Below are 18,689 nucleotides of genomic sequence, written 5' to 3' on the forward strand. Positions count from 1 at the left end.
ACTAAACAAAACCCAAAATTGCACACACACGCTAAAAGAAACAAAAAATAAACAAAACAAAACAAACCCACCAAACAAAGAAACCACAAACAAACAAAAACACCCAAAAAAAAAAATAGAGAAAAAATGCTTTGTTCTCAAACCCACTAACACCTAATGCAGGGCTCAGTACATTACATTACACAGCCACAACTACCTTTTTTTGGTCAGACAAAACTAATTATTACACCTGCTATGCATTATCTACTGGAAGATCTTCTTCTGTAGCAATTGCTCCTGAACAAAAAAAAAAAAATTTCCAGAATATTGAAGATACATTTGTGCAACCTGTGTAACAGGTCTTTGCCCAAAATCCCTTTCTCCAGAAAAGGAGTAGGCTCAGGAACATTCAGAGGCCAGAAAACAGATTAGAAGTCCAAATAGTTTATTTTAAGTAACATAATTTTTAATAAATAGCCTGAATAAATGTTTCTATCTCTATCATACCATCAAAGAAAATCAAATATGAAAAAATGTGTCTTTCTGGCCAAGCCATGTTATCATTTTAAGATTAATAGTTTTCTTTAATGTGATAAGTATTTCAGAGCATAGAACCTGCATAACGACCAGGTCTTTAAAGACTGAGGTTTTTTTAATCTACAGAATGTCAAACAGGGATATTTACCATGTGGTACAAAGTTCTACTAAGAATTATTGAGAAAGGAGAGATTCAATTTGCTTCCAAGGTCTATTCAGCCCTATAACTGTTTCTCTGTGCAGGAGTTCTTCCTCTTTTTAAAACTGCTAGCAAGGTTGTGGTCCTACACAAATTAATAACTCAGTGTTGAGCTAATATATTGAGATAACTCAAGAGAAAACACAAATATACCTAGAGGTTGAAGTTATGCTTATTATTTCAGCTACCAATGCTTTCCATTTTCCTTTTTTTTTAATTACAAAGATTATATTTTGGAAAGTTCATGAAGTAAAAAGTTAAGGAAGAGATGGGAAGTGTTATTTTAAAAACACTCCTGTAACCAACCAGCATTTCACATCTTTTTGTCCCTATCTGTGCCAAGGACCTCTTATAAAACAAATTTGTATAAACTCCCTTTATCTGGTATAGTATTTTCATTAAGCAAATACTTCCCACTTGGATGTTTCTTGCTTTGTCTTGCATTTTTTTCTAGCTATGTACTATCAACTTCTATAGGAACTGCAGAAAGAAAACCAAATGAAAATCTGTCTTAGCATGATGTCCTTGATTAGGACCTGTAAAAAGAGGAAATTAAGGATGACAGTGACAGCTTGCTACTTTATATTCAATTAAGACTGGCCTCTTTGTGGCTATGGTTCATGCAGGACATGCACTTATCTAATACAGCCCAATTCTGGAGGCAGAACAATTAGAATGCAAAGCATAACTTAAAACAGGCTCTGGCAATATTATTTTTCCTTTCCTTGTGACATCTTCAGCAGACTTTAAACAGAAGTCTTGAGATCATGTACTGTGCTGAAAACCAAAACTCATATTCTGAACCCAAATGCAGCTTTTAAAATACTTAATGATGTGAAAATTGGTACAATAAGACTAAAGAAAGCAATTGGAGAAGGGCTTTGGTGCCTACACAAAATCCAAAGAAAAACAAGTGCTGTATTTAAGCATTAAATTCTAAAACTGACCTCTGTTCTGTGGTGAGCTCAAGCCGGGCTCTTATGTCAATTATGTACTCGAGGTGGGCAAAGCTCAAGCACAGCACCAACAATATTAAATCTTGCATGTCTCCCTTTTTGTGAATGACTCACTTCTAGTGGAGACTAAAAGAATCTGGTAAGATTTTCCTACCTAACAATAATCATCACCCTTTCTCCCCAGCTGGCCTGCAGGGCTTCCTGGCTGCAGAGTATAGCCCAAAGGCAAGTCACTGGTGGAATGATCGTGAGCAGGACGAGGAGCAGGCTTGGTCTCATGGCATCTCGAGACTACATACCAACAGTGGGATCCAAACTGCTACAAGGAACATACCTTTCTTCCTACACATTTCCACCCTGGGGCTATTTTTTCCTCCAGAAACACATTCTTAAGCAACTTTCTGTTTCACTGATGATAGCTCAGGTACTTCAGTGGCAGCCTTGAATGGCAGTGGGAAGGAAACCCAATGCCCAAACAACCTCCATCTCCGGAAGCCTGAGAATTGCCTCTGCCAAGGGCTAGGTGAGTGTACTGGAAAATATCATCCTGGTTTGCTTCTGTTATATTCTTTCCTGCTGTTGGCCACTGTTAGAGACAGCCTGCTGCCCTGGACTGATGATTGATTTTGGGACATTCTTAACTGTGTGTGCTGAGCTCCCGCACTCTGGTCTAACCATTTACTTCGAGGGGGAAAGAGTTAAATCCCCTTGTCTTTGCCTTTTGCTATAATCAGTATAATTTCATCCATCCATTCTTAACTGGTAGAATTACCAGAATTCCCAGCAGTTCTATTCTTCCTCCCAAATTCTGTTTATGTTCAATTCATTATCTCTCAATGTAATTTTCAATTTTAAACAAAGAAAAATATACTTAAAAGAGAACATCAAGTCAGGCTGTTGGATGTTATCCAGTGATGAGAACTGTGGAGATTTTTGGTAATCTCAAACCCAGCCATTTAACAAGTTACAGTGACAAGCCAACCAAGTACTTTTAGAAATTATGTATTTACCCTTTAGTTTGAGGTCCACTTTGTGTCGCAGCCAGGGATAAACACCATAGTTGGACATATCTTCAGGAATAGGGTTATTATCTATCCAGCCATCACATGCAAATCGATAGAAGTTCTCACATGGATCTACAGATTGATTTATCTTGCTCAGGATGCTAGCAGCTGTAAAAAAGACACCACATAGATTTTGTGGAACACTTTTTCATAAATAGAGAATTAGACAGGGCTACAGTCCAGAAATTATGATTAATGAGAAACAAACAAACAAACAAAAAAGACAAAATATCTGCAATAAATCTTCTTGAGAGACATACAGCAGTGATGACTGAACTTAGCGCTACATGAACATGAGCTGCTGGAGCCAGACACTTAAAGACAGGCTCTCCATTGTTGCCATGATAGAATTAATTGCCTGAGGAATTTAGTAGTGATACATATTAAGTAGATTGTGATTAGCATTTCAGTAACTATGCAGTATTTACCTCTAGTTGAATACTGCACAAGAAAACAAATCAAATTCTGATCTACCATTAATTGGAAAAGATTTTCAGCATTTTCAGCTCCATTTTGTGACTGCTTCCTTACCAGTTACTATTGTCAGTGCAAGAGAGGTGTTAAGAGAGAGATCAATTTGACAAGCCCAAGACTCAGTAGCTTTTCAGTACATAATCATAAAACCATAAAATAGTTTGGCTCGGAAGGAACCCTTAAGGGTCACCTAGTCCAACCTTCTGCAAAAAGCAGGGACATCATCAACTGGACCAAGTTGCTCAGAGTCCCATCCAACCTGACCTTGAACACCTCCAGAATGGGGCACCCACAACTTCTCCGAGTGACTTTTGCCGGTGTGTCACCACCCTCACCATAAAAATTTTCTTCCATATAACTAGTCTGAATCTACCCTCTTTTAATATAAAATCATATATAGTGTGTGCCAGATCTGGTACAAAAGCACCTCTGTGCTTAACAATACACTTGCTAGTTTTCTGATAACTGGAAAGGAAGCAACAAAATCTTCCTGAAGGTCTAGTCACTCAACATTTTGTTTCCTATTAAAAAAAAAAAGAAAATAACCCTTATGGGAAACTTTGAGTCAACCTAGTTAGACTAGTATTAGACCAAATTAAAACATGAATTTTAATTGTACAAAATAAACAAAACAGAAGCAATTTGAGCAGTGACTTTCTAAAAAGTTTAGGATTGTCATTCTTTCTCCCTCATTAAATGAGCTTTCTGAGTAAAATGTATAATGGGAAAAAATTAAATGGTACAAATATCTCATTAACATACTATAATCATGATATGATTGAGAAGATAAAATTGCTGCTTACCAGCTTCAATGCATTCTGCAGTCAAACAGTACTGTTGCTTCGGATGAAACTTTATAAGACCTTGGCTAACTGCAAAATGGAAAACCATAATGAGATCATTTGCAATGAATTTTGACAGCTGCAGCCAAATGTTGTGTACTCAATCATTCCAATATCAGTGCAGCCCCTGGTCCCAGTGCCTCTCTTACTGCACTGATTTAGAGCACTTAGAATGTATATTAAGTAAATATTTAGAATATATATTATGTAAATACTGCAGCTTGTACAAATAACTTCCCCCTCCTAGTCCTGCTTTCTCCTTCCCCCTCTTTGCTCACAGGCAGCACAGAGCAAGGGCTGTCTCTGCACAGTGCCTGGAGCAGCATCACTTCAGCCCTACTCACTGAGCACCACCACATACAAACAATTCACATTGTTATCATGCTCCAGAGCTTGGAAACACAGGAGAACAGCATGGCTAGGCTTAGAAGGGACCTTAAAGATCCTCTAATTCCAATGCTCTGCCATGGACAGGCAGGAGTCATGGGGACATTCCACAGGACCAGCCTGCACTTTCCATGGTTGGAAATGCACCATGGAGCGGTCTCCTCACCCTCTGCAGGGTTTCCAGAGCTCCTCTGAGCTATGCTGCCCACACTGCCCTGCAGCAGCTCTGCACTGCCCAGCACAACCCAGCACCAACAGGACCTTCCCAGGGTCTCCTCATTCCAGCCTGGGACACAGCAGATTGCAATGGGCACAAGGATAGCTGTGCTTTAAAAGGCACAACCCAGGTTCCGTCTGAATTGTCTCCCAAAAGTTTTGTAATTGCATTTGCTTCCAAAAGCCTTGCTGAGAAGAACTATGAAATTGTCAGTTAATTTTGCTCATCTTTTAAAAACATGTATTACAACTGCCACTGAAATTTAAGCACAGGAATTGCTAATTTCAGATACTGCTCTCAGGCAGCAAATATGCAGATAATTAATACTTGGGTTTAGGAAGGGAGAATCCCAAGGGATAGGTGAAATAGTTCTCACTAGATGTGCTCAGTAGGCATTAAGAAATGTCTCATTATACCCATTATCTTAATAACAGTCCATGGCAAAAACAAAAAAAGCAAATAACACTGAACGAAAAAACCCAACAATGGAATATATTATGGCACCACAGCTTTAACAGTGCTGATAGTTCTAAAGCAATTTCTGCTGTAATTATATGTTGTTTTAAAGTGATAGAAAAATTTGAAATTTCATTTCAGCCCAGGAAAATTTTTTTGCAAAACCTCCTAAAGCTAGAATTGAATATAAAGCTGTTTCCTGTCTTCCAGTCTCACAGTTTTAATGGCAATTAGTAGCAGAAATAGCTGGATTTCAATCCAAGCTTCTCAAAAAATGGGAATGTAAAACTATTTCTGGACAGCTTTTCCAAAGCTTTCATTGGTTTAGTGAAACACAACACCTCAAACACTGTCAATTAGCCAAGAAATACACAAGATTTTAAAGCATACAAAGGTTGTAATTGGAATATTGAAAACCAGGAGAAAATAGAGAAGTGGAGATCTCCAGAATATGATTTTGAGCCACTACAAAGATGAACTACAAATAATAGATACTGTCCCTTTTAATTAAGTGTTGCACTCCTCCCAGCTCACCTTTTTCCCTATTAGAATTTAGTCCTTTAGAATCCATCCAGGTCTTGAATGCTTGCTGGACTTTTTTCTTAACAAAGCAGAGAAAGGAGGGAAAAGCCCAGACATAATTTCATGCTTAAACTGAGGCAGCCCTTGTGTTTTTGATATTTCTAAACAAACACAAAATACCATTTCAACTGGAAAACCTATAATTTTATCATTAGAATAAATTTTTGGTAGTAACATTTCCATTTTAAATAACAGCTAACTTTGACAGGAAAAACTTTGCACAGTTTTTTTCTCTTGCCTTTTTTATTGTTAAGATAACTAATCACAACATTATTACTTAGAGTCATGGTTATAACCCTCAGCATTCCTCCTTGATAAGCCTGTTTCCAGATTCTTAAGCAAATACACTCCACAACTGAGTTTAAAAAAATAAATCTATAAGGGAAAAGGAAAACAATGCAAATGTACAGATGCAAATAATGTTCCTGTGATCTGAGCAGCCTAAAGGACTACCAAGTCTGGAGAAGAGGCTCTCAAATTGAGATTCAAAGCTGCCTGACTTCTCACCCAAGGGCACTGGAGAGCAATCTGCTTCCCCCAAGGAGGGGGTGGCTCCTGTCCTGTCACAGGCAGGACCCCAGCAATGCTCCCCACTGGGGTCACAGAGAGATCACAGCCAGCACAAGCAATGAACAGGAATTTACAATATCTGTTTCTCCCACATCCTCCTCAGACTTGTAGGAACTATGAGAAGAAGAGAGCAGGAGAAAGCTACATTTCACTCCTCATGGAAAATTAATTTCAGGTGTACCAGAAACAACAAGTTTTGCAGACTAAATGAAAACTGAAGAAAAAAGAACATCTTGAGGTGCCTGAAATGTTTCATATGGACAGAAAAAATTTTGTCCATTTCTACAGTTAAATAAAACTTTAAAAAAAATTAGCTCAAACTTACAAATGAAACCATATCACAATGAAGTGTGGAAACATCTAATTGAAAAAATGTTAAACCAAAATAATTTAACTTTTTTTCCTTGGTTCTTTAGGTTGAAAATTTCAGACCATTTCCAAAGAAATCCTAAAAGCATTTTGGCTGACCCAAGGCCAGCATTTTTATTTTCTTAGCAGTTATGCCAATAAAAATTTTGATATTGAATTGCTGCCTACAGAACATGCCACAGGCCACTTGGAAAACTGTCTGCAAGAATTAATATATTTGCTTGAATTTTCACACCTGGGCTATGGATAAAGCAGTTCTATCTCTGAGAATCTGTGGTGGTAAAAGTCAATTCCTTTTATTGCTCTAAGCAACAAACAAACAAATAAATCTAGTGAAGGCAAAAAGAAATAAGGTCTCTCCATTATTACTCCCTGGTGTACTGCATTTTTTAAGGGAAAAACTTTTCCTTTTATCTAGAAATTTAAAGATTCAAACTCACTCATGGTTATAAAAAGTTTACTTGAATGGGATCACTGACACAGAAGTTATTTTCCTGAAAATGTTGCAGAAATTGCTCTAGAGCAGAAAAGCTCTAACCAAGAGTGAGCCTGTTGCTTTAAATATTCTATAGAAAACCTGACATTGTTTTGTGGCTGTAAACAAAGCAGACCTTTCAAACAAGATCATAAAGGATTGGATGAAAGAAAAAGATACACTCAGAGGCAAGGTTTCCACCAATCTAGGGAAATCTGTGTTGGTCTAAAGAAACAAAAGGTTGGGCAGAATTGTTCCAAAAGAGGACCCAACTCTGCAAAGTTCTTACAGGATAAAACACAGGTTCCACTTTGCTTGGAGTTTCTGGGCATATTTATACTTCTACACATAATTTCAGAAGTGTAGGCATATGCTTTCAAGTTATGCTAACAAAACCAATCTACAGGTAATTCCAAATCTGGGAGAGGAAAAGCTATTTCCTTCTTTGTTGCATCTAGTTACAGCTTATATATCTAACAAAAATATTTCAATTTCATCCTAGATGCACTCTTTATTACTTTTGTAAAGGCAGCTTTGCAATTCATCGTAGAAGAACAGAAAGATCTGAAAAATGTGCACGCATATGCACTATTGAAGTTTTCTACAGGGGTTTTAGTCAAGCCCTAAATGAAAACCAAATGAAGGAAACCCAAAAAGATTCCATAAAATGCACGCACTACACTGATTCATTTCCAGGAAACAGAGAATATTATTCCACATCAGTCACAACCACTGAATCCGTAATCAGCATAATCTCACCTGCTTCTCTCTGTCCTGTGGAAGAACCCAAGTCTGGTCAGAACACATTCAACTGAGTATCAAAATTTAAATTCAGCATTCAAAACATTACATGGGTTCCCATTGCATCCCCCAGCTCTAGCATCCCCACAACAAGAACTCCTTTACTGACACATATCCCCTTCAGGATGAATATAAAATGGGAGGAAAGCAAAAGAGATTTAGATTTTCACCAAAGACGTTGTGAGACACAAACACCAGCACCCAGCAGGCAGGCTGGAGGTTGTGCTCAGGTTAGTGTCAAGGCTTTCACTTACCCAAGAAAAGAGCGGTGCCAAGCACAACAGTGCCACTCACAAAGACACCGAGGGCGATCCGAGTGGCTTTGCTGCCTGCTCCCCTGGCCTCGGGGACTGTCTCTCCTTCCATCAGGATAGCTTGGGAGGTGCTTGCTCTCTCAGAAGTCTGGTTTTCCCCTGCTGCTGTTGTGTCAGTGTTTCAACTGTTCACAAACTGTGCCCATGTGCTCTCCTCCTCCTCCTCTTCTCTCCTATTTAAAACTCCAGGTTTCTGTCATGAACCATTTCCTAGGCACTTCCTGCTCTCTCCTTCTCAAAGCAAAATCACATGTAAAATAGCAGCTGTCTCCTACGTTTTGCTCTGCCCAGGAGGAGGAAAGGCAAGCAGTGGCCACAGTTTGTGCAGCCCTTGCTGCCTGTAGAGCCTGTAAGAGCCAAGTGCTCAGCAGTCCCCCTTATCAGGGGTTCCGAACACGAGCATTTCACAACGTCGCTGAACAGATGTTTTAACTATTCAAAGGGCTGCACACCCTCTCCAATCAAAGCAGAATTGCTGACAACTTCTACAAACACAAGTCTGATGGAAGGTTTTATTTTTTATTCCTTGCACTTATTTAAAAAGACTAATTATCTGCTGACTAAAGTTTTCTCCTTTTAAACCATTGCTGCTGCATCATTTGGCTTCAGAAGAGGTACCCACTCAGCAGACAAATCCCTTTTTAAAGCTTCCTAAGAACTCTTAGAATATCATGTAGCATTTTATTTCGGGAATTTGGTATGTGACACTGTGTGCCAAAAATCACAGTCAAGCAGCACAAAGCAATAATCAGCCAACCTACAGAAAAGTCCTGCTCTAAAAGCTAGAACTGTTTTTTTCTAGGCAAGATATTTCAGTCCTTGCTGGTACACAACACATTTTAAGAGATGATCCTATGCTTCCAAGCCAAGTACTACTATGAGCTTAGTGGAAAAGTATCTATTTGGCACTTTAAGATGATGGGGCTTAAAAAGAAAAACAACTTATTTATATAGATTTCTATAGCGGTGTAGACATGATAGTCCCCTCCATGTAGCAAACATTCTCCATTCATCAAGTAAAAAAATAGCCATTTCAGGGTGAATTCTCTGAGCTGAGTGTGACATTCAGCCCTCTGAGGAGCTCTTGCTTTCTCGAGAGCGGAACTCTCATACAAAACATAAGGATGCAGGGAGAGCAGAACCACTGCTCATGCTCTCAACAACAGTTTATGTTACTGAGTTACTTACTTTCATGGGGACTTAAAAGTCCTTATCTCAGCCCCCAACCACCCTGATAAAAAGTTGCACAAGTAGAGAGAGAAGAAAGACATACATGTGTCACAAAATGGATGTAATGGCAGTTATCAGCTTGGAGACTGAAACCTTTTTCCATGTGAGCACCTGCACACAAGTTGTCCTGGATGTCACATGGACATAAAGCCCACTCTAGCTAGAAGAAGACTTAGAGTTTGAAGGTCCTGAAATCCTCACTTCTTATCCCCTTCTACTGCCTTGTTGTTGTCCTGCAAATAAAATGCCCTCAGTTCCTATTCCTGTCCCTCTTCACCAGGAAGCTCCAAGAGGACATTCCCATCTCTGCTTGATGCAGAACAGGAAAAAAAACATTTGCTTCATTTCACTTGCCTATTGTCCCACATATAACCCATGATTCTGATATCCATCAGCTGAGGCAGGAGAGGGAAATGATGCTGCAGAACCAGGAGGACCACATGCCTCCCACTATAAAAATTCCCACTCATGTCTGAATGATTCCATGGGTGTGAGCAGATACCTGGTTATAAGAAATACTCAGCACAAGACTGTTATCAGCACAGGTTTGGGAAGGTATTCGTGTGATGTTGGTGTAATTTAGTCCTCATATCAGAAATCACTATGATCTCAAAGGGGCTGCCAAAAGGGCAGAGTATTGACAGAAAATGTATGGACACCATGTGATCTCAACACTTAATCCACTGTATCCATGACCTGAACACTGAGTAAACCTCAGAAGGACCTTTTGACAAATATTTGCTGTCAGTTACCTGATGGTTTTTCTACTGAACCCCAACACTACAAGTGCTGAGCTATTAGACCTATTCATACTGTCAGCTTTATGTCCCTCCAACCAACACTGAATTATCATATGCTTACTCAATTCCCCCAGAATTTCTACATTTCAGACTCTTCCCCCTTGAGAAGTACTTGTATGTACTGAACATCATGCTCTATCAGTGTTTCACTAGCAGGATTTCACTTTCATCAGTTGTTGCACATAGGTAAAGCCTTATAAAATAAGGGCCTTGTTACCCTTGTAAAATCATGGCTCAGGCCTGCTACTTAGGCTAAGTAGAAGGGAACTATGGGAGAGTGACTCAGCTGGAATAGGGGTAGAGAGATGTGAGAGATGTGCTGTGTGACGGCTGCATGTCCACATCGAGCTGGACAGTGGTTGGCTGACTTGGGCTTGTTGTGCCTTAAAACCAGGTAAATTGATAAATGGCTAACTGCTTAAAAAGCCTGGTTTTTGCAATAAAGCAGCTCTCCTTTGCACTGCCTGGGGACTCTGCATCGTCACAATCGAGCTCTTTCTAGGACAACATCAGGCCAGAAACTAAGAACAGCCTTCAACAGACAAAGCAGCAACCCTTTTATTTCTCTTTGGAAATCAGTGTCAGGGGAAGAGGGAAAGGAAAGATAGGGAAAGAGCAGGGAGAAGCTGATCAATTCATTCCCCTCTCCCAAACACAAGAAGGTGAGGACTATGGGAATATGGAGGTACCCCAACAAAATCCAGCAAGCTCCAACTACACGAGTCCTCTGGCGAGTCAGCTCCAAGCAGCACCTAATCCTTGTGGCAAGAAAAATCACAAATCAGCTGTCAGCAACAGAATGACTTTTCCATGTTTGGGTTTGTGGGCTTATTTACACTGTGGCATAGTATAAAGAGTCCTTTCCTCTGGCTGTAGAGCCTGCCTGTAGTCAATAAACCATCTTGGTTTCTCCAGCATGTACAGAACTATGAAATTACAGCTAAACCATAAACAGCTGCAGGCAGCAGCTGCAGAGGTCCATTTCTGGCAGTGTTTGAAAAGGTGCACAGAGCACATGTGAGTAAGTTCCTGATGCTGATGATCTGTGACAGAAGCTTGTGGAATTTAATTCATGTTTTTGATGAGCATTCTAGGATTTGGTTGCCTTGCTCTTCCCAAGTCCAGCAGCTCTTTGGCAGGTACAGGATACATGGCCACACCTCCTGCTGGAACTGCTAACAGCACTCCTGGCCATTGCAGCCCAATAAGGCACTTAATGAGGCTGTGCAAAGACTCTGCTAAACATTCATAAAACATTGAACAGACATAAGGGGCAAAAAAGGAAAAACTAAATGCTGCATGCTCCAAACCACGCTTCATTCACTCAGAATTCCATCTGACCAAGATCCCACTCAAACAATGGGATCACTCTGGCACTTATAACAAAGCCAGGACAATGCACAAGCAATTCTATCCATGGTCATACGCCAGAGCTGGCCAACACTCTGGAACATGCTCTGGGCTGAACAACAGCAAGTGTCCCAGCCTCTAGAAAAGGTCTGTCTGTGAATATAAGTCTGTGTATGCACATGAATGTACACTCACAAACACACACAAGTGTGTGTTATCCTGCTCTTCCACAAGCAGACACAATACTCACTTCCAGCCATTATATCAGAGTCAGACAAGAGCATTATCAGAACTAAAATCAATAGCACCATGTCAGCTTCACCTCATATAGCTTGGCCCAAGAAAGTGAGGTTTGATTATTCAATTTATCAACAAAATCACACATATTGCCCAGTTTTCACTGGAATAGTCCAAACCAGTTGCATAAGTGTTGGTGAATGTCTGGAACAGCAAAACAGCCTGAGGACAGCACACGGTCAGCCCAAGCTTGCTTAAAGAACCTGCGTGCAATGAGCCTCAGTACTGTAAAATATTTCATCTTTCTGGCATTTAGATAACTTTAAAACATATTAAAACAATCACTGATACTTTTTATACAAAGAGAAAAAAATCCCAATTCAGTTCTAGATGTAAACCCCAATGTAACACAGGTAAAATATATTAGGTTACATCAACACGAGTTACAGACAGGACTGTCCTCATGGGGCACATTAAAGACTTGCCCTACCTGGGAGGTGCCAAATGCACATTAGTGAAAGTACAGCTTATCAGAAGCAGTCCACAATCACAGCATCACAGCTTTGCTGATGTACTATTGAGCATTTTTAGCCCATGGTAAGAGGAAAACACAGTCACCATCACACTGATGGAAGAAGAGACACCAGATAGAGCTTGAGTGGCTTCCTCATAGAAACAGAGGTATATGCTGGCTTCATTGAAAGAGATTAATTAGTGTGGGTCAGAGTAAAGGCTGTGTTCCATCCCATTTCACCCTGGGCCTCGAACTGGTTTTTTTTGGACTATGCAACTGTTGTAGCCAGAGCTGGGCTTTATGCAAAGCAAACTCGAGAAAAGCCCAACATGTTGCATTTGAAGCTTGACCAGTTGTCATCAGATCTCTGAATTTTATAAATTACACTCCCTTGGCTACAAAAGCTGCCAAATTTCTGTACAGCAGCCAACAGAAACCACACACTGGCACTAATTCCTGTCCTTTATTCATGGGACAAATACAGCTGGAAATAAATGACTATTGTTTTCCACTGGTCCAGCCACATCACAGAAGGCCTCAGTGCATCTGTGGGAATGTGGATCATTAATTAGGAGTCAATACTGAGCCAACAGGATTTGCAGAGCTCCAAACACTGCTGGTGGCAAGCTTCTCCACTAACTATAACTGCAATTGTAAGGAGAAAACTTTGTTCCCCAGCATTTAATACCCAAATCAATTTTTTCTTTTTCAATTCCAAGTAGACTAAGCTATTCTCATTACTCCAAGAAAAATTTTTCCCTTCTGCAGGAAACATTACATTCTCTGACCAAAAGGTGCTTATATCTAACCCAAACAGCAACTGACTATGAAACCCAACATCTGGGATGATTAAAGTTACGCCACTCAAGTTTGCAAGCTTTTTATTTGCTTCTTTTGAAAAAGCACTTTAATGAAGCAATGCATATGTTCTCAAGCAGAAGGAACTGCTTTAGGTCTTCCGGCAATTTTTTGTCAAGAAGCACATTAAATTCTGGCTAAACCAAACACTACTTCTCCTAAAGACCACATTCTCACTACAGCCAGAGAGTGTTTACACTCAGCCATCACATGGGCATCCTTCCCATCTGTCATCCTGCTGCAGAGATTAAACAAGGGTGCATGCTGACATGGGCTGTAGAAAGGCATTTCACTTGGGGATTAAGAAATATACAAGATACCCTGGCATAACTCAGAGCAAATTTTTGCTTTTTTCATATAATCTAACTACGTACATAGGCTGTAAAGACACTGAAAAAGACATTGCTGGGAAATATCACTTTTCCAGTGACCACAGCGGTAGGTGCAGGGAAACAGAACACAAATAAATATCTGTTGTTTCCTTGAAATATTGCATCATTCCACCAGGGCTTTACCCACTTATTTTGCTTTGTCCAGATGTTTGCTGGCATCTGTCAAAGTCTCTTTATATGAGTGGAAACAAAAAGCTTGGTTACCAAGGAGTTTGTGTCCCGTGGATGAATTTTCAGGTGTGCAATGAGACACACATTCACCAGCATTTTAAATTAAAAGAGGAGTACAGCCACCAGCCCTGTATGTGACTGCTTTCAGCATCTGCCAAAGAGATCCCTCCACTGTGACCTCCTGTCTCTCAGAGAAGCACGACTGCCTCTGCAGAAGCAATGGTTTCTGCCTGCTCTCCCACTTGGATCTCCAGCAGCACAAATCTGTCTTTGGCAGCACCAGAGCTCAGAGACAGCTGCAGCCAGGAGCAGAGCAAATGCTCCACAGAGGTGCCACTGAACAGGTAACAGGCTCTCTGTCACTGCTATCTACTCAGAGCCTGCTTGTGATTACTTTTGTAAGAAACAAAAAAATGTGAAGCAGAAACTCCTCCAAGTGCTTTAACCCCGAGGCAGTAGAGCTCAGCAGTCCCATCAGGCACAAGCTCTGGTGAAAGCTCTTCTCACACAGGGGCTGTTGGGTCACATCCCTCTGTATAACAAATGCACCTAACCATGGGCTGGTAGCAGAAATAAGAGATCTTCTCATCCAGGCAAAGACTTGTCAGAATTAATGGCTTTGAACCCAAATCCCTTCTGTCAAATTTGACTGAAGTTGGCTGACAAGATCTAGCATTACTTAGCAAGGCTGGGTGGGAGAGAGGGGATACAGAGATAGGAAAGCACAACTGCATAATCTGTTTTCAGAAGAAATCAGCCTGGCAAAAAAACCCCAAAAAACAAGAAAACCAACAACAAAAAAACCCCACCCACAAACTTGAAAAACCAAATCCTGCTCTTCCAGGGCATTGCTACAACCAGCTCAGGGTCTTACTGAAGTTCATTTTATTCCAAAAGCATTTTATTCCACTGAGTTCTTTTCCTTCATCTCAAAATGAGATTAAAATTCACTTTGCACACAGCTAAAAGCCAGAAAAATCTCACATTAAATATGATGTCCTAAATAAAACGCCCCTTGACAATGTGAGATTTTGTGTATTAATTCAGTGGAGGTATTTCTAGATATTTCTCATCTTGTCCTCATCTTGGTGCAACTCCAGTGACTGTGTATGTATCTAACAATGCTAAGCAGCAGCCCCTCAGCAGAGTTTAAATGTGTTTAGTCAGCGAGTTCTCTGCAAAGGGGAGACCAGAGTCGGATCAGGTTGAAACCACAGCATGAGGCCCCATGGGACAGGATCACTGAGACCAAACATTTGCTTTCCTGAAGCTGCAGAAATCCTCAAAAATCAGTTAGGCACCAACTATAATTATCTTTACAAGTCAAATTGCTATGTCTCTGACAGCCCTTCCCTTAAGTTTCCAACATCTCTATTTCAAATAAAGCTTTGTTGTCTTCTTTACTATTAACACAAGGTTTTAGAACAGAGTAAGGATTTCTGTACTATCAAACATATCCAAACTACTTGTTATAGATCAAAAGCTGGATCATTACATGGTATTTCTCCCCATAAATTTTCACTAACCTAAGAACAAGTAGCTGGATTAGGGAAACTGATGAAAGGGCCTCAGTATGGCTCTAACTAGCTACTCTTAGACATTTAAATAACCATGCAAAGGAATTAGCAATACTGTTAGCAAAGTTAATGACAAAAATAGTCATGATCAAGCTTGCTTAAAGGGAAGGAAAATTATGCTGATCAATGCCAAATCCTTTTCTACAACTTGCAGAAAAAATCATGCTCTTCTGAAAAAGTTTCCTTAACTTCTTCAATATGCACTTCCCAAGAAAATGACAGAATCTTAGTCCACTAAAAGATGCTAATAAATTCATAGGTTTTTAATAATTTAATGCTGTTTCTGTTGCTAGTTCTTTGAAATTGCTGCAAACACAATCAGCCTCTTCCTTGGTTGAACTGGGTGACTGAAATGGGATATTCATTACCCAACTTTAAAACAGTATTCAAGTGTAATTTCCATGACAATTGTGCTTTTAATAAAAAAGTGAAAGATGTGATAAGTGTTTTGCAATTTGGACTACCAAGAGAATTCAGATTGGCCAGAACATACTCACAGCATCTGCTTTACCTAAGCAAAAGTCTGCAGACTGGCAGTAAGTTTTTAAAAACAACCTAGGAGTATCATGGCTTTTAAAGCAGCAATTAATGAGAGAAAATAAGAGCCCAGAGAGGCATAGTCCATCTCCCCAAAGCAGAGTGAAAGCACTCACAGCCAGAACTACATCTGGACTAAGACACACAAAAGAATTTCCTACTGGCTTCCCAAACCTGACTTAACCCCTCATCTGCATGTTCAGGGCAGCTTGGGACAGAAGAACACTGGGAAGACCTTGATAAGAATTCCTGTGTGCCAGGGGCATCAGAGAGATCAGGATCCCAGGCTGTGCTGTAGCCAGCCAGAATGTGGTCCCATAGCCCATCAACTGTGTTAAGTGTAAGCCCTCCACTTCCTCACAGGACTTTCTTGCACTTCTTAGAGGCTAAGACCTGCTCCACTCACACAGGCCTTTCCTAACTTTCTCTGATTCCAAGTCTTTCCCTGAAAAAGCAGTCTGAAAAAATGCAGTGCCATGTTCCTGCTTTTCAGCAAGGTGCTGACTGTTGCTGAAATGAATTCATTCCCCTTGCCATCACTACTCCCACTTTTCAGAGCACCAGAACACATTACCAGGAATGATGCAAATGCAGCTCACTTCACTCTGAGTCAATCAGATAAACTCACACTCCTGTCTAGGCTTTCATGGTGTGATGCCATGACTACTTTTTCTTGGGACATTGAAGCCTTTGCCTTTCGAAAACACGGTCTCAAGAGGTATGGAATGCTTTCAACCTCATTTCATAAAAATATTTATGGCTTGTTACTTTTATTTTAACTACATTTTTTTCTTCCCTATATCTGGGCATAAAAGCAACCATAAAACATAATTTTAAGCTAAATAAAATACTGAATGAAACTCATCCATTGTTGCATGAATCTGGATGCACTATAAAATGTTTAAAGCTATTCGAATGTATTTTGATCAGCATGACATAAAATGCATTTTAGTGTGTTTGAAGTTCAGATGTATTTGAGTATCATTTGTTCACAATTAAATGCTTAAAAATGGCCACAATTCTGTTCATGGGAAAACAATTTACTCACTGGCACCAGACAGCCAAGCAGGTGCTGGAAAGCCAGATCACACGCACAATCCAAACCTAGACCATGTTGTTCTGCTCTCCCAAATAATGCATGCTCAGTACAGAAAAACACTTCTACTGGATGAAGGAACTCACCATGGCCCCCACAGGCACCCTGCCACTGTAACTCACTGAGAAATGGCTTGCCTTTGTGATGGCATGTAACAGCACTCCTTGTGCAAAGGTATCTAAAACCACCTTGCTGATTTTGCTTGTAGTAAAAATGAAATTAAATAATGGGCCTCACATTTCTTTCTTTTTAAAGAACAGAGCAAAGAAGGTCAAGAGCAAGGAAGCCCACACTGCACAAAATGGGTGCTGTCCCCATATTCTTTAAAACAAATTCCTTGTGAGAAAATGTATCTGAAACTTTAGTATTATCATATTTTTAATATAATTCTCAGAAGAACAGAAAAAAATCAGTCCATGTAACCAAAATCAACTAAGATGGCCAAATTGCTGACATAAAATTTTATTTAAAAGTTTTGAAGGTATGAATGGCAACAATAAAACAAAAAAAAAACCACATCCCCCTACAAAGCTACACCACCATCAGAGTACTAACACAGATAAAGCTTTTAATTCCCACTAGATCAAAGTTACTAGCTCACCTTTTATGTGCTGTCAAAAGTTCAAATGATTTGAAACTTCTGGATGACTGAAATCAAAATACCATAGAATCTCTTTAGTTGGAAGGAACCCATAAGTAATTCAGTAGATGGGGTCAGAGAAAAGAAAAAAACAAGAGGTAGCCCCCTTAATAACTCCTCTCCCTATTTCTAAAGCAAGTATAAACCATGGTGCTCTGCAGCCTTACTTTAAGCATTTTTCATATTCTACACCTGGCATGGCTTGCTTCTCAACCCCACCACCACTTCCCATTCCTGCTCACCACTGAGGTCTGCCAGCACATGAGGAGCCAGACAGGTCTATGTGAAGCACAGACAGCTTTTTTTGTCCATTCATTTCAGCAGTGTAGCTGACCAACATCAGTTTCCCATTTACCTTTAACATCTCTGCTTGTTTGTTTTTAACCCATTTGGTTTGTCACATGGCCATGGGACAGCTCCCTGGAACTCTCATGGCAGAGGGGACAACACAGGGTGAAGCCAAAGCAATGAGAGGGCAGAGATAGCTGGGACCATTCACATGGCACAGTTAGTGGAATAAATGACTCCACAGCAACCCTCTCCCATAAGCTGTAGCACTGGGGGTTAAACAGACCTTAGAAAACACTCCAGTAAGCTGTAGCACTGGGGGTTAAACAGACCTTAGAAAACACTCCAGTCAAGAAAGTCTGAAATATTTATCTTTGAGAAGTTACAGCTAATTAAATTTCCATACATCTCATAATCATTTGCAGCATTTCTAGAAACAGAAGTTTGGAGGGACAGGGGACAAGAGGGACTCTACCCTCTAGCTTCTGCAAACCTAAGGGTTAGGTCTGTATTGGGAGCAAGCCCTTAAAATAGTTCTAGCACAGCCCCTAGGCTGAAAACACACTGCAATAGAGAAGTTCAGCAGTAGTTTGGCTCTTTAGATTTAGCTCAAGAGAACAACCTCTTTCATTGTTCCAGAAGTTCCAAAAGTTGTTAGTATTTTCATGCCTCCAGGCTAAGCAGTCAGCAACTTGAAAATGGCTTGGACTCCTCAGTTTTAATGAGGCTGTCTCTTGCCCTACTTACCCAGAAGAGCACTAAATTCCTCTCTTGTTT

The 18,689-nt window shown here is 40.1% G+C and overlaps 1 protein-coding gene and 1 long non-coding RNA gene across 4 annotated transcripts in view; one reads left to right on the forward strand and one right to left on the reverse strand.

Moving 5' to 3' along the window:
• The window catches only part of PHEX (phosphate regulating endopeptidase X-linked), a 95,502-nt gene extending 87,218 nt beyond the window's left edge, over positions 1–8,284 (reverse strand). The window contains exons 1-3 of the mRNA XM_071430398.1: positions 8,163–8,284; positions 4,013–4,081; positions 2,682–2,843 (exon numbers count right to left, since the gene is read on the reverse strand). Of these exons, the coding sequence (XP_071286499.1) occupies positions 2,682–2,843; positions 4,013–4,081; positions 8,163–8,274 (343 nt within the window). The 5' untranslated portion in view covers positions 8,275–8,284. The remainder of the gene's footprint in view (positions 1–2,681; positions 2,844–4,012; positions 4,082–8,162) is intronic.
• The window catches only part of LOC139591619 (uncharacterized), a 413,264-nt gene extending 396,357 nt beyond the window's left edge, over positions 1–16,907 (forward strand). For all 3 annotated transcript variants that reach the window (XR_011679702.1, XR_011679695.1, XR_011679693.1), the window contains one exon: positions 1,867–16,907. This is a non-coding gene — a long non-coding RNA (uncharacterized lncRNA). The remainder of the gene's footprint in view (positions 1–1,866) is intronic.
• Positions 16,908–18,689: the final 1,782 nt, after the last annotated feature.

This window comes from Agelaius tricolor, unplaced genomic scaffold, assembly GCF_023055355.1.
Source record: "Agelaius tricolor isolate 1412-34295 unplaced genomic scaffold, bAgeTri1.0.p SCAF_7, whole genome shotgun sequence".
NCBI lineage: Eukaryota > Metazoa > Chordata > Aves > Passeriformes > Icteridae > Agelaius > Agelaius tricolor.